The following is a 27935-nucleotide window of genomic DNA, read 5'->3' on the forward strand; positions in this document are numbered from 1 at the left end:
TGATGAAGTGAGAATTCAATCATTATATTCTCGGGTTTTCTGAGAATTTTTTGTGTGTTCCGGATAAAAGGCTTTTTCAAGAAGCAGTGACTGAGGCCAAAAGCAAATACCAATTACCCTGGGATACAATAAGGAATTATGGCAGTCGAAGGATGGTCACTCTTTGGAACATGGAATTAATTTCTGCATGCAGCCATCAACCACCACTGCAGTATGCTTCAGAAGTCTCACTTTGGTTATTATGGAACAGAAACCAATTTTCACGGATTTTTAACCCACTGTAGATCACATACCTATAGCCTCTCAAGATTCATAAGCCTAAGAGGTTATTTCTACAAACTAACTGTTCTAAACAAAATAACTACTCTAAAGGTAAAACATCTAATACCATCCTGCCTGGAAATAAATACATCATCTTTTTATACTTTCAAGTAAAAAAAAATAGTTTGAATGTTTCCACTTTGTCTAGAAGAAACAGTGGATTATAATACCTCGTTAAAATTACAGACATACTGCAGAGTGACTGTCATTGGGCCGGCAGCTCTCTTGACTTGAAAATGGGAGTTACTCCTGCCAAACTGGGGCTGTTGATCTAGAGGGAAAGCCATCACTGGGAAAGGGAAGGAAGAACTGGGACATCTGAACCGATCTGCAAGTTACAAGTACTGAGCTTATGAAAGTGACTGGGAATTAACCTGTCCCAAAATTTCTTCTTTCCGCACTCTTAATTTTTCTCCACTGTGCATCCTCTTTTGAATATTAAAAGCAGTTTTAAGAGCTACCAATCATTTATTGCTCAGAGAAGAATTACAACAGTGGCATGGAGGAAATTAAGAATTTGTTATGAGGGAGAGAAGTGGGTAATTTTTGAGACACTTCGCACTTTTGAGGGGAGGACTTTGCTGAAAGCAGCAGATTAGCTGAGGAAAAGAGCTGCAGAGACCAGGAGCTCTGGAGACTGGGGAAGGGGGCCCTGGGAAGTACCAGGGTGCAGACATGGTAATGAGAGGGGGTGAAAGAGAAGTAAATTCATCTGCGCCTAGCCTAGCACCCAGTTCTCATGGAAGAAACAATTCTTCCTCTTTTCCTTCGTCTCTTTTGCTCTCAAAATTCAGAACTTACATTAGGAATCAATAGTATTTTGTTCAGCCAGTTTGGGTTAAATGGGGTTTTGCAGACTAGCCTGAAAGGCAAACTGTTACTTATAATATTTTCTTTTTTGCAGAAACAAAGGACTTAATAATGATTCAAAAAAGTGTGCTCTCAAGGCTGCCTGTACTACATTTTAAACAAGAACTATACAATTTTAGTGTTTCTGGAAGGAAGCTTACAGGTGACGGAACTGAACTTCCTCATTTTATAGGAGGAAACTGAGGCATATTGATATTAGCTGTCAAGCAAGGATTAAAAGTCAGTTTTCCTGATCCCTGAGTATTGTGCTTTTGCACCAAACCATCCAGTGAACTGCTGATAAGAAGCATTCTTCTCAAGAAGCACTGCTCCACTTCTCTCCTTTCTTCAGTCTTTAAACTGTTTTATCTTCAGGCTCTCTGTATTAGTTCTGTTTGTACCTCTCCAATGCCTGCTAGGACATCTACAGCTCTCACAAACTCCTATTTAGAACTTCTTCTCCAGCTCATTTCCTTTGCCTCTCACAAATGGGGATTTAATTCACCCGAGAATGAAACAACCTGATGTGGTTCCGTTCTAGCAGGTACCAGCCAGGACTGAGGTATACAGAGTAAAAAAGAGACTGGTTCTCACAGGGCCTGTCAACTGAGAAGTCACTGCGGCAAGAGATGAGCCGACATGAGTGTATGAAGCAGGTGGCCAGCACGTAGGGCTGAAGAATGTTGGTAGCTAGAGAGGCAGGTCCCCTGGGCTAAGTCCATGAAGGAAATGTTCCAATCTCAGAATGTAGTAGCTTTCTAGTGCATCAGTGCCGCCTTTTTATTTTTATTTTTTGCATCATGAGAATGAAAAGCAATACCCATTGGTAAACATATGCAAAAGTTACAGAGAGAGTAAAGGGTAGCAGATGATAAAATCTTGGACTATCAGTTATACCATATTAGTAAGCCAGGAAGGGAGCATAAAACTTACTTTCACTAGCCACATGATTAGCTGGGAAATAACCCTCCTGTCCCTTTCCTCTGCTGCCATACCACCAGTCCTCATTATCTTTGAAAAACACTCGGATAATGTCTCCGCGATGGATGCTTAGTTCATCTGATCGATTTGCTGTGTAGTCATAAAGAGCCACTACCTACGAGAGAGATAAGACCACCACAGCTTTATCACAACTGTACCACAGAGAAAACCCCCAACATTCACTTCCTCTTGCAGAAGAGCAGCTGAAACCAAAGCAGTACTTTGGTAAGTCTGAGGCTGTCTCAAGGTTTGCTAATGGGATCAGGGGTGGTGGGAACACAGCAGGAGAAGCAAGATAAAAGACTGCGGGATTGAGAAATGGTTAAGAGCATTCAATACACTAAGATTAGCTTCAAAATAGCAGATGTTAATTTTTTTTAAGTGAATTACTTGTGAAGCAAATAAAAAGAAGGCTCACACACCATTCACTCTCTTAGAATTGTCTTATACTCCCTTTGGATCCCATGCTCTGTGCTAAGCAGATGTAACTGAAAAAAAATCCCTCAGAACGTCAACAATTTTACAAACAGCAAAACGTAATGAAACAGCCTGATTACATAACTTCATTGTGATCACTTGATCACTGTTAATGTCTCTTTTAAAAATATATTTTCCCATGAACACAGGCTTTTTTGGTATTTTATATCAAACTCTTTTGATTAAAAATACTCTTAATAAAGTTATTTTCACCAGATACAAATTTAAGAAGAAAAGTCTTTCTACAAGAATACTCTTTCCTATACTGTGTGGTAGTCACTGTATTCGATCTTTTTATTTTTAAAAAACCCAATAAAAATGAATGGCTTGCACAGAAATTTAACAAATCCCTCAGAGCAGTTATAAGGATGAGGCAGACCTCAATCCATTTTATATGTCATGCATTGTATAACACAGAACATAATATGTATACTAAAGAAGAAACTACTTCTTTTCCTACTTAAATGGCGTCTGAAAATTAACAGGTTATACAACTATATATGTAATGGAAAATTATCATTACAATCCTTTGTGCATTTAGGTTACGTACTGATTCATTCACTTAACAAGTGTTTACTGAAATCCTAATGCGCCTGCTACTAGGCTAGGGGCTAAATATACAATAATAAATAGGACCCTTTCTAGAAGGGCTACCTCATTTTGGCTCTCCAGGAGAATAAAGGATAATCAGGAATTAACCAGGTGAAGAGACAGAAAGCATGTCTTGGGCAGACTGTATTGCTTGTGAGTGTCCAGGGAAGAGAAACCCAAAATATTCAATTTGGTGGGAGCCTGAATTAGCAGCAAGAGCCTAACTAGCCAGGTGGGGGGAAGAGGGTACAGGGACAAGTAGGGGCTAGATCATGCACGTTGTAGGAGCTCATGCTCATAATAGAGGCCATGGGAAGAGAGAAGGGTTTTAAGCAGGAGATTCCGTAACAGTTTACAAATCTGTGGTGCCTTTTAGTTTACAATATTTATTAACACATTAACCAGGATATTTTAATGGATAAATGTGGACTTACCTGCGGTCACTATATGGTATAAGGGCAGTAAAAATAATTTAATTCAAATGGTACAAACGCCATTCCTATTGTACTGCTTAGCACAGTCTGTAATAAACAATATGCTATACAGGATGTGGTTTCAAGTTTACAAATCTTTTATAACTTTTAGTGTACTGATGCCAAACTATTTATGTAAAAGTGGAACTTAAAAATTTTTTTTTAATGTTTATTTATTTTTGAGAGAGAGAGAGAGAAAGAGAGCAGGGGAGGGGCAGACAGAGAGGGAGACACAGAATCCAAAGAAAGCTCCAGGCTCTGAGCTGTCAGCACAGAGCCCCACACAGGGCTCGAACTCACAGACCATGAGATCACGACCTGAGCCGAGGCCAGACACTTAACCGACTGAGCCACCCAGGCGTCCTGTAAAAGTGGAACTTTTAATTCTTCCTTCCTTCTGTCTTCTCCAAACCTTTTCTCCTTTATTCTTCTAGTTGGCACTGTCACAGAAGCAGAAAGCTAATAAAAATGTTCTGAATGCCTGCCACGGTCTAGGTACAATTCTAGCTGCTTATGTACGTTCTTAGACAATCCTGTGATGGTATGAATTCTCATTTCAATTTTATAACTGAGGGATTTTATGTACCAAGAACTTTAGTAGCTTGTCTAAAGTAAACTATAAGGAGTTACTTTTTTTTTTTGTCCAAAACTAAATACATTTATAGGACGTCTTTGTCTGGAATCAAACACACGAGGAAGCAGCAGAGAGAAGGGACAATGGACAGAGTTCCCCAAACCTCAGGAAAGAGCAGACACCTGCAGGCCTGCTCTTTCACAACACCTGATTTCCAGCCGCAGAAAACAGTGGGCTCCTCACCCTGGCACTGGTGCACCGACACAGCACAACGTGGGTGAATCTTATGGAAGGATGAGGTTGGTGTGTGCTTATTTATCAGGAGCCAGAGCTGGCTGCTCGGAAGAAGGGCAGGAGCGATTTGGCTCAGGCAAGAGAATCATTTATAAAGTCCCGTATCAGGCATGGGTCCTTGGGTGGATTACTGACAATCTGGAATCCATCAACCTAGAGCCAGAAAACCTTTCCTGAATTCTCCACTATGGTATTTGATAAGAGTCTCTTCAGAGGTACAGGGGTCCAAAAGACCTCTAAGATCCTACATTTCAACTTGCCTGTTAAAGTATCCACTGATTATCCTCCTTACACAAATATTGCACACTATTTTTTTTAATGTTTATTTATCTTGAGAGAGAGAGACAGAGACAGAGAGGGAGAGGGTGAGAAAGGGAGAATTCCAAGCAGGTTCTGGCTGTCAGTGCAGAGTCCAATGGGGGGCTTGATCCCATGACTGTGAAATCATGACCTGAGCCTAAATTAAGAGTCTGATGCCCAACTGGCTGAGCCACTCAGGTGCCCCTATAGAACACTAGTGTTACCCAGCCCTCCAGTCTTTGTAAGGTATGTTCCACCCTCTTTGACCCTGTTATGGACTGAACTGTATGCCCCCCAAATTCATAGGTTGGAGCCCTAACTACCATGTGACTGTATTTGGAGATAGGGCCTTATGGAGGTAATTAAAGTTAAATAAAGTCATATGGCTGGGGCCCTAATCCAACAGGACTGCTGTCCTTATAAAAAAGAGGAAGAAACAGTAGAAACATGCATGCACAGAGAAAAAGGACATATGAGGACACACTGAGAAAGCAGCTGTCTGCAAGTCAAGGAGGGAGGTCTCAGGAGAAACCAACCCAGCTGGCTACTTGATTCTGGACTTCCAATTTCTAGAACTGTGAGCAAAAAATTTTTAAGCCCTTAGTTTATTGGTACTTTGTTACAGCAGTCCTGGCAGATTGACCCAGTTCTACAACCTGATGGTGTCAGATGAATCACTCACTACTACCTGCCATGGCACCGCAAATGGACAACACCTTAATTCTACCCATTTTAGAGCCTTACCAGCTTACAGTACGGTGTTCAACACTATTATTTCATCTCCTGGTGTAGAAACGATGGCCTTGTCACCAAACTCCATCACCAACATCATTAGGGAGGCTACATCCCTCAAAGCAAAGAAACCGTCTTTGGAGCATGTCACCATCATACCATTACTGACATTTAAGCGAAAAACCGCTATACAGTGAGGAATCCGTGTGCTGCACATGCCAACAGTCCACATCCTGGCAGTGGAGTTACGGCCATTCCTTCATCGTACTGAAGGTACGGGACTAAAGCCACACGGCTTATATTCTGCTATCTAATCTATACAGTCTGCTTACACTACAGTGTGTGTTTTTATCCAGTATGTCATCTTCTCATCTGAGGATCACTTACTCTCTTCTGAGCATCTTCGTATACACAAAAAACTTCTCTGCTTTTTAAAATTTGCAGTGGATTCTGCGTCAATTGTCTCCCCCATCTCCAATTACATTTTGTTATTATCTCGCTATTTTAGGGTAGCGTAAAGCTCCATAAAAAAGTTGAGAGACGCAATCCCATCAGGAGGTTTCTTTTAACTTAACACCGTGTCTACTTTCCTCTTTATTTTGGTAGGTCTTGTCATAGGAATTGTCTCGACCATTCTTGTGACGAGTGTCTTCTATAACGCACCACTGCTTAGCACACAGTGCTTGAGCATGTAGGAACGACACAACACCCTCAGCAGTATCTTTGAGCTGACAGAGCAGTTATGAAATATTTCTGCAAAAGAAGTTTAAAAAATTCATTCATGTGCCCATGTTGGTAATGGCAGGTCTGGGAAATGAGATTTTTTTTTTTTTTAAACAAAATTCACTCGATCACATTTTGTCTGTAATTCACATACTTGAAACAGAGTTCCTTCTTTTCAAACTGGCCAAACTACTTGGGTGCAGTCATGATAGGAGTGCCAGGGTAAGCTTTTATTTATTTTTTTCCTGACATTCCTTTTTTAGTCTTCAAAGCAGTGCTCGTCAGAGACTATTTCTTGGTAAGCAGGGTCTGCCAGGCTGTTGTAAGACATTGAGGTGAATTCCTCTTCGTATTACCTTCTGAGAAATTTTCATTGTAGTTGTCTCTGAAGAGTTCTCAGTGGCTCTTGAAACCAGTGTACGGAGGGAACATTAACCAGTATTGCTGAGCAGCAGATGTTTCTTGCAACTTCAATTATAATATAATCTAAAAATCAATATTAATAATGGTCCCAAGTCATTCAACAAGCAAAGTTATGTTGAATAAACTCATAAACGTGAGTACTTTCTCCTTTAGGACCGCTTCAGCTGGGTCTACAATCATCAGGAACTTCTTTGTGCCAGGCTGCAGACAAGGTGGACCTGAATCCTACCACATTCCCTCCGCTTTCTCCTTGCTTAACTTGATTTCAGACTCCTGGCCTCTAGAAACAGTAAAAGAATAAACTTTCGTTGTTTTAAGCCACACTGTGTTTGTGGTAATTTGTTACTACAGCCCTAGGGAACTAATACATGTGAATTTTACTTTGGTGAATGCTGGATTTTCTTGTATTCCCTTAAAGAGAATTGGATCTTTTACTGGTGTGTAGTCATTGAGATTAGTTTTGACCCTTTTCAGGTTTGTTAGAACAGATTCATGAGGATTTTGGTCTAGGGCTCAATAACCCCCACTACTTCCTGCTAATTTTCCTCGATGTCCCACACTTTAGAAGGTTTTGCCATTATGGCTGTCAGGAATGTGAATTGTTCCCATTCTGTTGTGTAGCTAATTTCTGACGATCCTTTCCTTACGTATGGAGTTTTACCCCAAGCACAGACACATTAGTACTCAGCCAAAGACTTATTTTAAAAAGTTCATTTATTTTGAGAGAGAGAGTGAGAGCGAGTTGGGGAAAGGTAGAGAGAAGGAGAGAAAGAGAATCCCAAACAGGCTCCGTACTGTCAGTGCAGAGTCCAATGCAGGGCTTGAACTTACAAACCATGAGATCATGGCCTGACCCAAAGTCAGATGCTTAACCAAATGAGCCACCCAGGCGCCCCTCAGCCAAACACGTATTAAAAGTCCTCCTTATGGTTATTGGCAGGATTATGACCAATTAACATAAAGTGAAACGAAAAGGAACATCTCAGGTTTATTATTTTTTTTGCCAGAAGCCTTGTTACAATTTAAGGCACATCAACTAAAATGTGTACAGTTTTAGTGCTCAAGGTAAATGCACTTACGACTTTATTACACATTTGGCATTCTTTAAGAAAGTGCATTAAGCTTTAATATAGATATATTCAGGTTACACTTGTGTTTCAAATGATAAAACATTGTTCTTTTTTGATTTTACATATTTTGTCCTCATGTATACAGGATATGCTTAAAGTGAGCTCTGGCTACGTGGCTGGCCTTGGATTTATCACTCTGGGTATACTGGTACAGCAACTTACATGCAAGAACAATTAACTGGAGCAAAGGGAGAAGATACTTCTTTCTGCAGACTCCATAAGGACTGTGCAGAAATGAGTATGTCTCAGCCAGGCAGTTCCATTTACATGTAAATGTACTGGGTTTTATGTAGTTACAACATGATGGGTCTGTAGCTTTTTAAACTAGCAAACCCCTGAGAGACTGTACCTTCCAGCTGAAATACTTATAATAGATTGTGTTTCAAATGCTGTTTTCTGCTTCTTGGACATTGAGGAAACATTCTTAATTTTGTAAAATTGGCAACAGGGTTCCCCCACCCTCTTCTCTCAAGCTGTAAACTGCTTTTTTTTTTTTTTTTTTTTTTTTACAAGAAGTTATAAGAAGTCTGGGTACAGCTGTAGTATTTCAAATGCTTTCTGAGAGAAAGAAACTGTTTCCTTGGCCAATGAAGAAACTTCTCATGTAATCAAAGAGCAGTTTATATATCCTGATCCTTTTTTTTTTTTCCGCACAGTGTTTTTCTCTGGAATTATAATGGCTACAACAGCCTCATCAAACACTGTCTTCAATCCCTCTGGTTTAAAGTTGAACTTTCCACATGGTGGCCCCTGTCTCTTGCTAGTTTCTGTCCTTGTTCTATATATAAACAAGATTTTCTTTCATATTCAGTTTTGCTAAAGTTTTGGGGCTCACCTTGAAGATCAGTCTGAGTTCCTACTAAACGAGGCACATTTAGTGCGTGTTCTCTAAGTTCTGATGCCCATTCCTCTTTCACATTTCGAAATAAGGTCACAGAGAAGCATGTAAGGAAGACATCACGCACTGCATAAGATACAGGCCTCAGATGACCATAGTGTTCCTGTCTGATGACTATCTTCCTGTTCTGCTGTATCACAGAGTCTCAGGATGGGGTGCTTGCCCTCCGCCCTGTAGCTGACTGCACTGAAGATGGTGGGCACCACTCCTCCAGGAAGGCGTCGGTGGCACAGCTCATGAGTAGGTATGTCTTGCCAACCGCCATGCCCTTGAGCATCAGCCTCTGGGTGGGCCCCCCTTTCCTGCCATGGCTATGCCCACCCACTGCCCCCAGCAACCATTTAACAAGTAAAATAAGATTTAAGAAAGTCTCATTCCTCAATGATGTCAATTACAGAATATTTGGTCTTTATTACTAAAATAGAAAAAAAGAGCAGATTAAAAAATGCTAGTAGAAAACCAAATTTAACAAAACATTCTAAATCGCACAGAAATACATTACTGAATATTCCAATGACTACTTTACTAAGTGACACTGGGACTGTATTTTATTTCATGAGAGGAATAAAAAGCATACAGCCCATTTCAAGCATCATGTGGTAGGAAGATATATGGTCTCTTATGATTATTTCCGTAAGTACTATGTAAGATACCCCACAGATGTTTATAAAAAAAGAAACCAAGGTCCTATTATTTTTAACTGATCTTATCTGGATAATAATAAATTAAGAAAACAGAGATTAAAAAAAGTAAATAATTGCACGAAGTTTATTGTCTCTGTGCCAGACAAACTATCTGTTCCTATCCTGCTATATAATGTTAGTATATGTGAACCTTAAACACTTTATCAAACAAATATTTGAAAATACTAAATTCCAAATATCTTCTGGTAAAGTAAGTAGGGTAATGGAAAGAATACCAAACTAGGAATTAACATGTTTAGTTGCCAGTCCTGTTTGGGCCTCCAAGGCTGAAATGTACCATAAAACACTCAGACTGGATGGCTGTAAATGAACAGGTCTGGACCAGATGCTATGTGGTATGCCCTTGAGCTTTCAAAATTCTATCATAACATGTACTCAAGAAACTATTCCAAAAAAATAACATTCACAAATTTCAAGGTAAATTCAAAATAGTAATTTGTTGGATAATAGTGTAGCTATATTATTTGTGATCATCCATAAATTGGAAAAGCTTGTTTAACTGCTACAACACCACACCGGAAAAGCCTCCTGGTACTGAATAAAGAACAACAACAATACCGCATTTCTTCTGAATTACCATTTAGAAATTACTACTTCTTTGACAAATAGGAATGACTTGACCTTTGGACTTCACATATAAAGCCACTCATTTTATTTGATGATTGGTATCACTTAAAACTTTTCCTGTTAGAAATCGTAATTCACACATTTTGTTGCACTGAATCATTAGTGCTTCATTTGAGAAGGAGCTCAGATGTAACCTTTTATTGGTTATCTCCTAAAAAAATCAAGAGGATGATGCAGGCTATTTTATAGACTGGAGTACAGATTTTGTTGTTGTTGTTAGTGAAGAAAAATGGCAGTGTAATTTTTCTTTCTTGGAAGGGATAGCAAAAAGAGAATTATGAATCATTGATTTAAGTTAGGGTTTTTATGGTGTGCTCTCCAGACCAGCAGCAGCAACATTACCTGGAAATTTGTTAAAAATGCAAATTCTTAGACCCCATTCCAGAGCAACTAAAATCATTTATTCTGGGGATGGGCCCAACAATCTGTGTTTTAACAAGCCTTCCAGGTGACTCTAACATACTTAAAAGTTTACTTAGTATTTTATTTCAATGATCTACTTTATAAAACATGCACACTTCTTTTTTGCACATATAAGGTATGCAACTGAATGGGTAAGAAGCATAAAATATAAAGCCAAATCTTGTAACAAAGTGTTACTGGCAAAACTTTAAAAAAAGAAAAAGTAAACCTGTTCTTCCTTTCCTATTAGTTTTACTTATCTTGCTTAGTTTTCCTCTTGTCTCACTGAAATGCTGACTAGCTCTAGATCTGAGTAATTTAACATCTACTCCGTCATTTTATCAATAAGCACATGATCAAACTGCAACCAGGAGTCAGGGCAAACATTCCTTCAGTTTCCCTACAGCCTCTTAAGGATTAGTGAGATCTTTAAAACAGGAAAACAAGCAGAACTGAAAAACAGAATCTGTTCATTGAGCAACAATTATGAGGTACCTACCGTGCCTGAGCTATTCTGACAGGCTGGGGAGATAGCAGTGAACAATACAGACAACAATCCCTGCTCTAAAAGAGCTTCTGTTTTTGTTTTGTTTTTTATTTTTTTTTAATGTTTGTTTATTTTTGAGACAGAGAGCGCAAGTGGACCAGAGGCAGAGAGAGGTGGAGACACAGAATCTGAAACAGGCTCCAGGTTCTGAGCTGTCAGCACAGGACCTGATGCGGGGCTTGAACCCACAAACCAAGAGATCATGACCTGAGCTAAAGTCTGATGCTTAACCGACTGAGCCACCCAGGCGCCCCAGAGAGCTTCTGTTTTACTGGATATTTTATTGTTTTTGGTCTGGTAAGCCTTTTCAGAAAAAGGGCTACTTTTAATACTTGTACAAGTTACTCTTCTGTTTATCTATTTTTAAGTTGCTAATACACAGTACCAGGGTGTGTGCTCATATTAAATTCTAAAATAATTATTTATGAATTTCTTTTTTTTAAAATTTCTTTTGAGAGAGAGAGAGAGTGCGCACATGTGCATGAGCGGGGGGGGGGGGGGCGGGCAGAGAGAGAGAGGGAGAGAGAGAATCTGAAGCAGGCTCCATGCTGTCAGCACAGAGCCTGATGTGGGGCTGGAACCCACAAACTGTGAGATCATGACCTGAGCTGAAATCAAGAGCTGGATGCTTAACTGAGCCACCCAGGTTCCCTAAGTTATGAATTACTCCTGAAAGTATAATAAGTTTCTTTAAATTCTTATAATAAACCATAAGCTATGAGTAAATAAAAAATTATTAAGAGCTAGATGCAAACAATATATTTAAACAAGAATAAATTCAAGTATTTGCAAATAACATATTACTCACAATTTATAAACACAGTTTTAGCAGTTATAAATTTTAAACTCTATAGTTTAAAGCAGAAATTCATAGAGATTATATATAGAAATATATCCCTTATGATAAATGAATATTCTTTTTAACTGTATTGTATTTATTACCTGGTTTTACCTACCTGTAGATGATACTTACCTAGCCAGGTCTTTCCATAGCCATAGGGTTGTGAGAGGTAGTAAAAAAATTTCAAAAGTACATAACTACATAAATGTTAAAGAACTTAAAAATAAACATAAATAGATAAATAAGTTATAAAAGGGTCTTCAAACAGACAGACCTGTATTGCTGTAAAACTACTTTGGAAAAACCCTCTCTAAACTTGAAAAGGCACTTAGTAGGGACTCCAATGTCCAATAATTTCCATTGTTTTCTTTTAGAGTGAGGTACAGGTTTATGCCTCTGTGCTTAAGTATGCATAATAGTCATAAAACACCTGTTACTTAAAAATAACATAAGGTCTGAAGACAAGTCTTTTGAGAATGAAATTTAAATCTCTTTTTGGTGCTTAATGGCATCTTCAGGATTTCCTGAGCACCAATTCTAAGTGCAAACAGTTGTAGTCCTTAATATTTCAAGACAATCTATTACAGAAACTTTTGAGATCTACTTAAAAGCACTCCTTGATCTCACACTCCGTAAGTTCGAGCCCCGCGTCGGGCTCTGTGCTGACAGCTCAGAGCCTGGAGCCTGTTTCAGATTCTGTGTCTCCCTCTCTCTCTGCCCCTCCCCTGTTCATGCTCTGTCTCTCTGTCTCAAAAATAAATAAACGTTATAAAAAAAAAAAGCACTCCTAAAAACATGTGTTAAATTTATTAACAGATTATAAACAATTTCTAAAAAGATGAATTAATTAAGATCTCATTCATGTAATAAGTATCTCAAGTGTGTGCTATATAGAAGGCCATAGACACAGTATAGGAAATACAGAGAAATGCAGCCTACAGTTCTTGACCTGAAAATGCTTAGCATAAAATTAAGAAAAATATAGTTTCAAATACTGTACACTAAAAAATCTTTATTTTTAAAGTTTAGAAGAAGTTAATAAATTTACAATAATCTGTTTTATGAGATATTTTATATAAACACATCTCATTTAGATGTTTTAGTTTTAATCAACCAAGATTTTACATTTACTAATTCTAAAACAAGTGTATGAATCTGTTTGAGTCTTTTCTCAGCATCAATATACATCTACTGGTATTTAATAATTTGTGATGCTATAGGTATGTGTGTATTCGTGTAGTTATATCTAGAAATATATGTATCTACCATTTATTTAATGTTTACTATATGCCAGGGATGTGCTAAGCACAAAGAGCATACAAGTATATTCTGTGTGTGTGTGTGTGCGTGTGTGTGTGTGTGTGTGTGTGTGTGTGTGTGTGTGTCTGTGCATACAGGTCTGCTTTTCTCCTAAGCCTATGCTTTTAGTCACTAAATTTACAGATTTAATTTTGAAGTTAGAGGCCTTCATGGAACCAAGTAAATATGAAGCTGCTTGGTTCATTGACTGTGACTTTCCTTAAGAATATGCTGAAAGGAGGGTATTAAACACTTGGCATTTCTATTAAAGAAGGCACCTAAAGAAGATCATCAAAGCATTTTCTTCATGTTAGCTTCTTATTCACAATTAATGGATGACACCAAACTGGGAAGTTATGTGGGAAACCATCACTGGGCCAAGGTCATAGCTTTTTATGTATATTAACATATGTGCCCATCTGATCACTGCACTTTATATTTAAGGGTGGAGGGAATTACTGAAATGCTACAGGCAGAGTTAATTAGGAAAAACTTTGCAAAAGGGTCTTGGGTAATAAGTTTAAATGTAAAGAAAAGCTTTTTAGGTTGCTGATAGCTACACATCAATAATTCACTGCTCATCTTATTTAAACACGACGCTTCCCTATTTCCAATTCTAATGTCAATCCACATATGCCAGAAAAAGCTCATGTACATGCATGTGAACATGTGGTTTGGTGGGGAGAAGAATAACAGAAAGATGATGAAAAAGCTTAATGGAAAATGTCCCTATGTTAGTATATAATTTTAACTGTGTTATGTATGGAGATGTACACACTTAAGGAACATGAAACTTACCATTTCAAACAGAAAAATATGAATCAGCAAATGGAATTTTTAAGATGGAAGTGGAAAATTTTAACTTTAGAACAAATGAGTAAAGGGGAAGCACTTTTGGAACAGGGGAGTAATGAAAACCGGCTCTTCCATAAAGGCAAGCACACTGGCAAAAATGGTCAAAACCAACTTTTTAATAAGTATGAAAATTAGCCAAAGGGTTGCAACAATTCAAAAAGCATGTATTCTCCCTCTCTCTTTCTCTCTCTCTCTCCCTCTCTCTCTCTCTCTCTCTCTCTCTCTCACACACACACACACACACACACACACACACACACACAGTTGAATCTTGGCAAAAACTGCAAACTTTGAGGAACTTTAACCTGTCCTGTTCCCATCACTCTCTTACCAGCTCTATGGCAGCCTCAAAAACCGACTCACAACAATGGTAACTGAAAACCATGAGGCTAGCAGTCACCAGATAGGGCAAAATGGGTTCAGAGTGCCTCCAAAGCCCTATATCCAGAGAAGGGTCATTATATGACCTATATGGAAGTCCCTGAAAAGTCTGTAAAGTTCCATTCTCTGGGCTCATCTTTATTTGATGTGACTCAGAGCCAGAAGTGTGAACAGCTGTATCCTGAGGATATTTATCAAAAACCATCAGTGGCAACTCAGATGATGATATGAGTTAGGAAAAGTAAGGGGCTGGCCAAAAATTAAAAGGCAACACTGGGAAATGATATGTCTACAGGATACTCTGAAAAGCTCCCACATATTCCTGGAAATCTAGAAGGCCATTCACATGTGCAGGGCTGTGTGTATGCCTAAGAAAGACCAGAGAAGGCTCTAATTTTCATCTCTGGTTGACCTCTGTGCAAACAGAAAGTAAAATCTAACTAAGAGTTATACACAGCATATTGAAGCAATGAAAATAAGTCCCAACACACACAGAGCGCCTTGGAAAAGGGTGCAGAACTTGGTTCCAGGCATTTAACGCAATTTCTGTCCAACCATTAGTTGACTACTAAGCAGACCAAACAGACATTTCAGTGATCAAAAAACCAAAAAAATATAGACTTTATATAATTACTTCAGGAAAGTCACCAACTAAAATAGTAACAATAACAAAAAATGACAAATCATGCGGAGTGGGTATAGAGAATCTAATTTCCAGGTCTGCCAATTTATATCATTTCAAATGTCCAGTTATCAACCAAAAATTATGATAAATATAAAGAGACAGTAAAGTATAACTCTACACAGGAATCAAAGAAGTTAAGAGAAACTATCCCTGAGGAATAGACAGTAGATTTAATATATATACACACATACATATATGTTTATGCATGCATGTATGTATGTATGTATGTATATGTACGTATGTACATATGTACGTATGTATGTATATATACATACATATATGTTTATGTATGTATGTAAAGATATGTATATACATATACATATGTTTATAAAGATATATATATAATAAAGACATACATATACATATATAAAATAAAGACACACACATATATACACATATAAAATAAATATAGTATATATAACATACATATACACATATACATACATATATATTACATATACATATACATATATATACATTACATACATATACACATATAAAATAAATATATTACATATCTATATCTATATCTATATCTATCTATATATATGTAGACAGAAAGAAAGTGTAAGAATTACAGCAAACAGAAAATGTCAATGGGGGCATCTGGGTAGCTCAGTTGGTTAAGTGTCTGACTTTGTCTCAGGTCATGATTTCCTGGTCTGAGTTCGAGCCCTGCATTGGGCTCTGTGCCGACAGCTCAGAGCCTGGAGACTGCTTCAGATTCTGTGTCTCCCTCTCTCTCTTCCCCTCCCATGCTTGTACTCTGTCTCTGTCTCTCTCTTAAAAATAAATAAATAAACATTAAAAAATTAAAAAAATAAAATAAAATGTCATTGAAAAATAGAAATTATTAATAAAATAAAAATTCTGGAGTTGAAAAGCACAATATTAACTAGAGGGGCTCAAGAAATTTGAACTAGTAGGGGAAAGAGTCCGTGAACTTCTAAGATAAGTATTTTGGAATTATCTAGTTTGAGGAACAGAAAGAAAAAAGAAGAAAAATGTCAGAGCCTCAGAGATCTACGGGATACCACCAACTGTACTATCATATGCATAATAGGAGTCACAGAAGGAGAGAAAAGGGAGAAAAAATATTTGAATACATAATGGCCCTAACGTCCCCAATTTTGATGAAAAACATTAATCTGTACATCCAAGAAGCTAAACAAACCCCAACAGGATAAACTCAAAAAGCTCCAGATCTAGGAAGATCATAATCAAATCGCTGAAACCAAACACAAGAATCTTGAAAGTAGCAACAGAAAAACACATCACATAGAAAGGATTCTCAATAAGACTAACAACAGACTTCTCATCAGAAAACTTGGAGATCAAAAGTTAGTAGGAATATGTTTTCAACATTTTGTGTTCAAAGACTCTGCCTATCATTCAATATGCAGTAAAACTATTCAATATGCAGCAATTAACATATTCCCAAATAAATGATAATAGAGATCATTACTAGCAGATCCACTCTTCAAGAAAAACTAATGGAGGTTCTTCAGGTTGAAACAAAAAGTCATTTGACAGTAACGCAAATCTACATGAAGAAATAAAGAGCAGCAGAAAAAGTAACTACATAGGTAAATATAAAAAGACTGGTTTTTTTTGTAACTTCTCCATTTGATTTAAAAGACACTTCTTTTTTTTAAAATTTTTTTATTTTTATTTTTAAAAAATTTTTTTTTTCAACGTTTTTTATTTTTTATTTTTGGGACAGAGAGAGACAGAGCATGAACGGGGGAGGGGCAGAGAGAGAGGGAGACACAGAATCGGAAACAGGCTCCAGGCTCTGAGCCATCTGCCCAGAGCCCGACGCAGGGCTCGAACTCACGGACCGCGAGATCGTGACCTGGCTGAAGTCGGACGTTTAACTGACTGTGCCACCCAGGCGCCCCAAAAGACAACTTCTTAAGGAAATAATTACAAAAATGTGTTGATGAATTTACAGTGTATAAAGATGGAATCTATATAATAGTAGCACAAAGGAGACAAAAAGAGAAAGAGCTGTATTATAGTAAAGTTTTTACATACTACTTAAATGAAGCTAATTTAATCCAAACTACATTGTTTTAAGTCAAAACGTTAACTGTACTTCTCAGTGTAACCACTAAGAAAACAACTCACAGAATATATATATATATATATATATATATATATATATATATATAAAGAAAAAGGGAATTAAAATTGTATAGTAAAGAATATTAATTTAACCCAAAACAGTGAGCAATAAAGAAATAAAGGAACAAAAAGATATGTCAGACATAAAGAAAACCACATCGTAGACTTAATTCTACCTCATCAATAATTACTTTAAAGGTAAATAAATTAAATGCTCCAAACAGAAAATAGAGATTATCAGAATGGAAAGAAATGATTCAACTGTATGCTATCAGAGAAATATTTTAGGTTTAAAGACAAAAAAAAAAAAAAAAGGGTATGAAAAAAATACACCACACAAACAAAAGAGAGCTGCATATCAGATCTCTGATATCAGACAAAATAGAATTTAAAACAAAAACTGTCAGTAGAGACAAGAATATTTCAATGATAAAAAGTGAATCAGAAAGACATAAGTATAAATATGTATGCACCTCCTATAGCCTCTAAGTACATGAGGCAAAACTGATAGAACTAAAAGATGAAATAGTTCAACAACAACTGAAGCTGGAGACTTCAATACCCCACTTTTAATAGTGAATAGAATTAGGCCCAGTGTCAACCCAGAAACAGATGACTTGATCAAAACTACAAACCAATTAGATCTAACAGACATTTATAGAATGCTGCACCCAACAAAAGCAGAGTACTTATTTTTCTTATTAGCACACAGAACATTCTCTAGGATAGACAATATGCTACACCCCAAAATAAGCCTTTATTATTTTTTTTAAGTTTTTAATTTTTTTTTCATTTTTTTGAGAGAGAGAGAGAGCACGAGTGGGGGAGGAGCAGAGAGAGAGGGAGATACGAACCCAACGCAGGCTCCAGGCTTTGAGCTGTCAGCACAGAGCCCAATGCAGGGCTTGAACTCACAAATAGTGAGATCATGACCTGAGCTGAAGTTGGATGCTTAACCGGCTAAGCCACCCAGGCGCCCCTAGCCTTTACAAAAAAAAAACCCCTGAAATAATAGAAAGTATGTTCTACAACCACAATGAAATGAAAATAGAAATCAGTTACAGGAACAATTTGGGAAATTCACAGATGTGTGGAAATCAAACAACACACTTCTTAATAACCAATGGGTCACAAAGACATCACCAAAGAAATTAGGAAAAGATACATGAAAAGGTAAACATAATGTGCCAAAAATCTATGAATGCAGCAAAAGCAGTGATCTGAGGAAATTTTGTAGCTATAAATGCTTTTGTTGAGAAGACAGATATTAAATCAACAGCTAATCTTATATTTAAAAAAATAAAACTAAACGCAGAATAAACAGAAGGAAGGGAATAATATAAACACTAGCATGGAAGTAAATGAAATAACAAATGGAAAAAAGAAAAAAGAAAATTAATAAATCTAAAATTAGTTCTTTGAAAGACCAAGAAAATCAACAAAACTTTAACTAGGTTCACCATGGGTTGGAGGTAACATTCAAAATAATAAAATCAAATATGAAAGAGGAGATAGCAGTACTAGCCTTAGATAAATAAAAAGGATCCTAAGGGAGTGCTATTATCAACTGTATGCTAACAAATTAAATAGCCTAGATGAAAGGAATAAATTCCTATAAAGACACAACATTGACTGAAGAAGAAAAAGAAAATCTGAATAGACCTGTAAAGGTAAAGAGACTGAAGTAGCAATCAAAAAACTTCCCACAAAGAAAAGCCCCCAAACAGTATGTATCATTGGTGAATTGTACCAAATGTTTAAAAACAAAATAACATCAAACTTTTGCAAACTTCCACAAAAAAATAAGAGAAATCAACACTTTCCAACTCATTCTATAGAGACAGTATTACTGTGATCCCAAAACTAGACAAGAAAACTACAGACTAAAATCTCTTATGAATATTTATGTAAAAGCATGAATAAAATACCAGTGAACAGAATCCACATGTAAAAAGTATTATATAACATGACCAAATGAAATTTATCCTAGGAATGACAGGTCTGTTTAACATGAAAATCAGTCAATGTAAAAGACCTTATTAATAGCGTTAAGGACAAAACCCACACAATTATCTCAATAGATACTGGAAAAGCATTTAACAAAGTCCAACAGCCTTCCCTGATAAAACACTCAACAAATTAAGAACACAAGAAAACTTCCTCAACCTGATCAAGGCTGTGTGCAAAAAACACACTACTTACAACACACTTAATGGTCAAAGACTGAAAGCTTCCCCCCAAAGATTAAGAATAAGACAAAGATATCCACTCTTGCCACTTCAACACTGCACCGGAGATGCTAGCTAGAATAATTAGGCAAGGAACAAAAAGGCATTCAGATGGAAAGGAAGAAGTAAAACTTTCTGTATTAGCAGATGACATGATCTCATATAGGTAATCTCAAGGAATCTATAATCCGCTCCCCCCAACATCTTTTAGAACAATAAATTCAGCAAGGTTGCAGAATACAAGATCAATATAAAAAATCAAGTATATTGCTATGATATAAGCCGAGGAATGAATAATCTGAATATAAAACCAATTCCATTTGCAACAGCATCAAAAAGAATGAAGTACTTCAAATAGAAGTCTAAGAATTTTATACTGAAAGCCACAAAATACCACTGAAAGAAGTTAAAGACTATCTGGGGCACCTGGGTGCCTCAGTTGGTTAAGCGTCCAACTTTGGCTCGGGTCCTGATCTCACGGTTCGTGGGTTTGTGAGTTTGAGACCCACATTGAGCTCCCTGCAGTCAGAGCAGAGCCCACTTTGGATCCTCTGTCCTCCTCTCTTTCTGCCTCTCCCCTGCCCATGCTCTGTCTCCCTCAAAAATAACCATTAAGAAATTAAAAAGTATTTAAATAAACTGAAAGATCCATGTTACTAGATTGGAAGACTTAATACTAGTAAGATTAAAATACTCTTCAATTTTGATCTACAGATTCAATAAAATCCCTATCAAAAAATTTATAGAAACTGAGAAGGTGACTGTACACAATAAACCTAGTATCGCCAAAACAATCTAGAAGAAGAATAAAGTCAGAGGACATGCCCTGATTTTAAAACTTACTACAAAGTTATAGTAATTAAAACAGTAGATTACTGATTTAAGACAGGCATATGGAACAAAAGAATACAATCAAAGAGCAGAGATATAAGTCCTTGCATTCATGGTCAAGAGATTTTTGACGAGGGTGCCAAGACCATTAAATGGGAGAGGAATATTCTTTTTTTTTTTCTCTTCTTCTCTTTTTAAGTTTTTCTGAGAGAGAGTGTGTGAGCGAAGGAAGGCCAGAGAAAGAGAATCTTAAGCAGGTTCCATGCACAGCCTCACGAATGTGAGATCAAGACCTGAGACGAAATCAAGAGTCTGAAGTTTAACCTATTGAACCACCCAGGTGCCCAGGAATAGTCTTTTCTTTCTTTTTTTTAAATGTTTATTTTATTTTTTGAGAGAGAGAAGGGGACAGAGGATCCGAAGTGGGCTCCACGCTGACAGCAGTGAGCCTGAAATGACGCCTGACCTCACAAACCATTAGATCATGGCCTGAACCAAAGTCAGAGGCTTAACCGACTGAGCCACCCAGGCATGCCAAAGGACTAGTCTTTTCAATAAATGGTGCTGCTAAAACTGGATAACCCACATGCCAAAAAAGTAAAGTTGCATTCCTAAATCACACCATATGCAAAAATTAACTAAAAACAGATTCCAGAACTAAAGGTAAAACTAGATGTATAAGAAAACTGGAGTCATTCTTTGTGACCCTGGATCAGACAGTGGTTTCTTAGATATGACATCAAAAGCACAAGTGACTAAAGCAGAGAGTAGATAAATGGACTTTATAAAAATTTTTTAAAAATATTGTGATTCAAAGGACACAAGAAAAAGACAACCTAAAGAATGCAAGAAATATCTAAAATCATATACTTGGTAAAAGACTTGTATCCAGAATATATAAAAAAAAACTCTTAAAGTCAATAATAAAAAAATAAACCTAATTAGACATAAGTAATACAAATATATTTACATCATGTTTATATTTATATATAATTTATATAATATGCAATTGATGTTTATATAATGTGTTTACATTTATACATCATATGCCTGGCTCATGGTAAGTACTCAGTAAGTGTTAGGTAGAACTATTATTATTTAACTCCTAAAGTTCTTTGAGTTATCACAGAGGGATTTTGTAAGAAAGTACTTCTGTAGGATGCCCAAGGGTATAAATGTGGTCCTATTTTTCAAATTAAATATAGAGTTGCTAACTTTAACTCGATTTCTAAAAACAATTCATTTCTACATTTGGCACAATAAGCTTTTAATCCAATATATGCATATACATATACGTAACATATATTCACTTAAAAATACTTCTAATTTATAATATAGTAAAATATAATTGCAATTTTCCAATTAGGAAATAGGCAAAGGATTTGAATAGACTTTTCCAGAGACAATACACTTACATCAATTCAAAAGATGCTCTATCATTAGTCACTAAGGAAACACAAATCAAAGTCAGAAGATACTACTCAACCACTACAATGGATATAATAAAAAGGACAGTAACAAGTGTTAGTGAGGATGTGGGGAAATTTAAACCCTTGTACATGGCTGGTGGGATTTTAAAGGTTTAGACACTTTGGAGAACATTTGGGCAGTTCCCCAAAAATGTTAAACATAGAGTTACCATATAACACAGCAATTCCACTGCTAAATATATGTCCGAGAGAACTGAAAACATGTTCATACAAAGACCTGCACTTGAATGTTTATAATAGCTAAAAATGGAAGCAATCCCAAAACGGTCGATAGATTAATGGATAAAGAGTGGTATATCCATATAATAGAATATTATTCAGCCATAAAAAGGAATGAAATTCTAATGCATGCTACAACATGGATGAACTCTGAAACCATGCTAAGTGAAAGAAGTGACACAATAAGTCATAAGTGATATGACTGCATTTATATAAAATGTCAAGAATAGGCAAATACATAGAGACAGAAAGTAGATTAGTATTTGCCAGAGGCTAGAGAGAGAAGGAAGCAATGGGGGTGATTACTAATGAGCATAGGATTTCTTTTTGAGGTAACAAATACATTTTAAAATTGGAGAGTGGTGATGGTTGTAAAACCCTGTGAATATACTAAACCCCACTGAATTATAGACTTTAACAGGGTAAATTTTATGCTATGTGAATTATACCCAAATAAATCTGTGATCTTAGGGGCGCCTGGGTGGGCTCAGTCAGTTAAATGTCTGACTTCGGCTCAGGTCATGACCTCATGGTCTGTGAGTTGGAGCCCTGCATTGGGCTCAGTGCTGACAGCTCAGAGCCTGGACATGCTTTGCATTCTGTGATTCTTTTCCCCTCTGCCCCTCTGTGCTCTGTCTCTCTCTCTCCCTCTCAAAAACAAGTAAACAATAAAAAAATTAAAAATAAATAAAAATAAAAAGAGAGCATGGAAATTGTGGTTATGGGAGGTGAAGCTGGTTATGATGAATAAAACAACAGATGCAAGCAAAAATACAGAGATGAAAACCATAGTTCTTCACGACAGAGGGGAGAGGCTTGATTCTGGCTTTGGAAATGAATAAGAGAGGTTAGACTGTGGAAATATAATAGAAGAGAAAAAAATGCACGTGAGACCTAAGAGAGATAAGTAAGCTTAATATGTATATTACCAAGGATTTTTGGTAAAAACTGAACAGCTGGTAGCACCAGGGACAGAAAATTAAAGTCCCAACGAAAGTCCTGGGGAAGACAGGAATTTTATTGAGCCGTACTCAATAAAATAATTAGGTTCTTTGAGTTAACAACTGTTAACAGCCTAAGTACGTATTATAAAGATTTTTCTATTAGAATGGAGAAAGTAAAGAGTAAGACCAGAAATATCCACTGAGGAACCATTCCATATCAACTGAAACTTGTGTGTACACAGTGAGCTTTGCAAGTAAGTCCCAGGGAAGAAGGGATAAGCCCAATCACCTCATTCTTGGGTAATAGTCACAATTACCTTCTCATTCCTTCACTCCACTTCTTCAAACAGCTGTCTGTGGCATGTGGGTAGCATAGTTTGAAGTGCAGCAGGTGTTTGTAATTTCCTTTCTCAAGGTCACAGGTGACTATGCCAGTGCACTCGATAAACCACAGCTTCTGGGCCCCTTTCTTCCCACTAAACCCCAAGATCCCCTTCTCACATCCAGATTACTCTCTGCCACTTATATGACTTTAACTCACCCACTGCTATTAAAATTGAATTATTTCCAGGAAATCTACTAAGACTCTATCCACTAACCTCAAATCATATCTGATTAAAACTTCTTGGTGGGTAGATGGGATATTTTCCAAAATATTTTTTGAAATTGGCTTTCTTAGATAACTTCCATGTTAGATTTATTAGGAGGGAAGAATTGTATTTGGTGGTACCCCCCACCCCTCAAATCCAGGGCCTCATGGCCCTTTTTAGCTGTTACTGTGGTCAGCCTTTCCTGTAGTGCTTAGCTGCCCTTCATGACCACCTCTGCCCAATCTTGTTACAAGTTACAAAGATCAGAGGAGACAATATACAGTATAAAGCCAGGCTCTTAAAACCATAAATTGTTTTTATAAGTGCTAACTGCTGTCAACATTACCAGAACTGTTCCCAATTTCCACAGAATCTGCCTTGTGCCACTGAGTAACATTAGAATGTAATGGTTTATTCACATTAGCTGATTCTGCTTTTAAGGGAGTTAATATTTTTGGTTCATCTACCATAATTCATTAACATATTCAATTTAAATATTTCTAGAAGAAGCTTAAAGACCTTTTGTGTCTCAGTTCCCCCACTGGCAAACGATGATAATAGTGACATTTTTATTTTATACAACTGTTATGATATTCAAATGAAACAACTTATTCAAATGAAATAACACTTGGCACAGTGCTTGACAAACAGTAAGTGCCTAATAAATGTTAGGTATAATTACTATATAACCCCTAAAGTTATTCAAGGTATCATAGAGCAATGGTGTTTTATAGCAAAATATTTCTGTAGAATACCCACACCTATGAACATGGCCATATTTTCTAAACCAAACACATCTACTAACACCAACTCCATTTCCAAAAAACAAAATTTTATTTCTAGGTTTGGCAAATAAGCTCTGAATCCAGAAAAGGCCCTCAGAGAAGTAGGCTAATGTTGCCATAAAATATCACACCAGACAGAACTATGGTGAGACAAGAAAACTTCATGAAGTTTCATTCAAAACACAGAACAAGAAGTTTCATTTCCTCCAGGGATTTATCTCACTTAATCTTTATGCATCAAACCAATCTGTGACCCAATTATGTGGTTATACCAGGAGGTGTCTGCATTACTGAATGCTGTGCTATTTCTGCCAAAGACGGATCTCTGGGGATCCTGAGATAATGGCAGCGTAAAGAGCATCCAGGACGAGGAACATGCATGTTTTTACCAAGACAAAAAAAAGGATCTGTGGAACATTAATAGTGCCAGATGCCACATGTCCATCTAGGCAGGAAAAACAGAGCACTAGTTGGAGGACTTTTGATTACATTTCTCCCAAAATGGAAACTAATATTCCGGGATGATGAACGTTGAGTTTTTTCTTTTCTAAATGATTGCTTCCTTCATGTGATGGCATGATCGAGTCAAGTTTTGGTTTCTGCAATGGACTATATTAACACTTCCTTAAAGAACCAAATTTTATACTGATTGTAAGGAAAATTTCAAGTAGTCACCAAATCTTGTTTAATTAATTAATTAATTAATTTATTTATTTATTTATTCATTCATTCATTCATTTTTTACCAAATCTTATTTTATTTTATTTTATTTTTTATTTTTTTTTTCAACGTTTTTATTTATTTTTGGGACAGAGAGAGACAGAGCATGAACGGGGGAGGGGCAGAGAGAGAGGGAGACACAGAATCAGAAACAGGCTCCAGGCTCCGAGCCATCAGCCCAGAGCCTGACGCGGGGCTCGAACTCACGGACCGCGAGATCGTGACCTGGCTGAAGTCGGACGCTTAACCGACTGCGCCACCCAGGCGCCCCTCAAATCTTATTTTAAATGACAGGCAAGTAAATGCTTTGCTAAAGCACATAATGCAATTAACACTGAAATTTCTTTGAAATCATAACATCCCCCTAACAAAATTGCCCATATATAAATAAATTGTTATTTTTATTTTGTTCACTGTTCAATATTTTTCTAATGTTTTGAATAAACACAATTAGTAAGTGGTATTATTAAATCTGTCAGTGTTAAAGAATTTGGGGAAGAGCTATTATCATACCTGAGAAAAAAATTCAGAATTCAAAAGAATTTTCACAGGCTGGATACTGAGCCCAAAATGAATTGATGAAATTCAACAAGGATGAATAACTATACACTTAGGGTTAAATGGTATTAAGCCAATATCTGAAAGATCATTGTGTGCTGGACACTGTACTCAGTACTTAAAACAACAGAACAACACTAATGAGGAAGGTACTATTATTAACTCCATTCTAGATAAGAGGATGCTGAGGCACAGATCTGTAAATAATGGGAAATACGTTTTGACAGCACAAGCTTAAAACTTTAAGGAGTTATGGTAGGTCACAATTCAATATCAAACACAATATCCAGATTACAGAAACCAATGGTAATCACTATATTTTTCACTGCAATTGGAATATTTAAGTTCACTGCTGGATATCAGTTTTCCAAAGAATGTAAACAAACTGGAATGGAATCAGCATAGAGTAAGATGAATAGAAGAAAATGGGTATACTTAACCTAAAAAAGAGACGGTCAGATAAAATAGATGCTCCAAGCATCTTAAGAGCTGCATTTACAGAAGAGGAATCTGGGGCGCCTGGGTGGCTCAGTCAGATAAGCGTCCATCTCTCGATTTTGGCTCAGATCATAATCTCGAGTTTTGTGAGTCTGAGCCCCACCCTGGGCTCCTCACTGACCTGTGGACCCTGCTTGGGATTCTCTCTCTCTTCCTCTCTCTCTGCCCCTCCCGTGCACTTTCTCTCTCTCAAAATAAGTAAATAAACTTAAAAAAAAAAAAAAAAAAAAAAAAGAAAGAGAACCTGATTTAGTCTACCATGGTCTAGAAGCCAAGATACTATTTGTAGTAAAGCACAAACTTGGGCAATTAATGAAAACACAATGCTTACAAGGTAGAACCAGTTTCTGCTTATCAGGAAACAATGTATCCACAAGTAAAAAGATTTTGTCTTTCTCAGTGAAACATCTTTCTCATATGTTGATGCTAAATAACTACAAATGTGTAGAGACCAGAAATGCCTCAACACTTGTTATTACAATATCCCATTATTAAGAAATAATGTAGTCTATTGAAAAGTCTTGGTGCAAAAATTCTGAGGCTTCTCGGTAACATGTTAACAAGGAAAAGACTTTCCTGGCTCTGTATTTACTATCTGTGATGCTGGGTGAACCTCTTCACTTTTCAGTGCCTCAGTTTCCTAATTTATAAAGTGGAAATAATGATACCTACCTGAGAATTATACAGATGGAGAGAGAGTAGATATAAAGAAACACTGGTAACACAGTAAGTATTCAATACATGTATATCATTAATGTTCACAATAAACATTAATAAATAATTTTTTAAAAAGTTTGTTTTTTCCCAGGCTTCAAGCTATACTACAAAGCTGTAATCATCAAGACAATATGGTACTGGAACAAGAACAGACACTCAGATCAATGGAACAGAATAGAGAACCCAGAAATGGTCCCATAAACGTATGGCCAACTAATCTTTGACAAAGCAGGAAAGAATATCCAGTGGAATAAAGACAGTCTCTTCAGCAAGTGGTGCTGGGAAAACTGGACAGTGAAGAACGAACCTGGACCACTTTCTCACACCATACACAAAAATAAACTCAAAATGGATGAAAGGCCTCAATGTAAGACAGAAAGCCATCAAAATCCTCGAGGAGAAAGCAGGCAAAACGTCTTTGATCTTGGCTGCAGCAACTTCTTACTCAACACGTCTCCAGAGGCAAGGGAAACACAAGCAAAAATGAACTATTGTGACCTCATCAAAATAAATAAAAAGCTTCTGCACAATGAAGGAAACAATCGGCAAAACTAAAAGGCAACCGACAGAATGGGACAAGATATTTGCAAATGACATATCAGATAAAAGGTTAGTATCCAAAATCTATAAAGAACTTATCAAACTCAACACCCAAAAAACAAATAATCCAGTGAAGAAATGGGCAAAAGACATGAATAGACACTTCTCCAAAGAAGACATCCAGATGGCCAACAGACACATGAAAAAATGCTCAACATCACTCATCACCAGGGAAATACAAATCAAAACCACAATGAGATACCACCTTACACCTGACAGAATGGCTAACATTAACAACTCAGGCAACGACAGATGTTGGCGAGGATGCGGAGAAAGAGGATCTCTTTTGCATTGTTGGTGGCAATGCAAGCTGGTGCAGCCACTCTGGAAAACAGTACGGAGGTTCCTCAAAAAACTAACAATAGAACTACCCTATGACCCAGCAATGGCACTACTAGGCATTTATCCACGGGATACAGGTGTACCGTTGCGAAGGGACACATGCACCCCCATGTTTATAGCAGCACCATCAACAATAGCCAAAGTATGGAAAGAGCCCAAATGTCCATATATGGATGCAT

At 37.0% G+C, this 27935-nt stretch overlaps 1 protein-coding gene and 1 pseudogene across 8 annotated transcripts in view; both read right to left on the reverse strand.

The window, feature by feature from the left end:
- AHI1 (Abelson helper integration site 1) overlaps positions 1-27935 on the reverse strand; it is a 219674-nt gene that overhangs the window by 44691 nt on the left and 147048 nt on the right. For 6 of the 8 annotated variants that reach the window (XM_047858614.1, XM_047858617.1, XM_047858616.1 and 3 more), the window contains one exon: positions 2104-2266. The exons of the other annotated variants lie outside the window; for them this stretch is intronic. In XM_047858614.1, coding sequence (XP_047714570.1) covers positions 2104-2266 — 163 coding nt within the window. The remainder of the gene's footprint in view (positions 1-2103; positions 2267-27935) is intronic. 8 annotated transcript variants of the gene reach the window in all.
- LOC125165568 (rho-related GTP-binding protein RhoQ-like) lies at positions 7645-9031 on the reverse strand (annotated as a pseudogene).

Source organism: Prionailurus viverrinus, chromosome B2, assembly GCF_022837055.1.
Source record: "Prionailurus viverrinus isolate Anna chromosome B2, UM_Priviv_1.0, whole genome shotgun sequence".
NCBI lineage: Eukaryota > Metazoa > Chordata > Mammalia > Carnivora > Felidae > Prionailurus > Prionailurus viverrinus.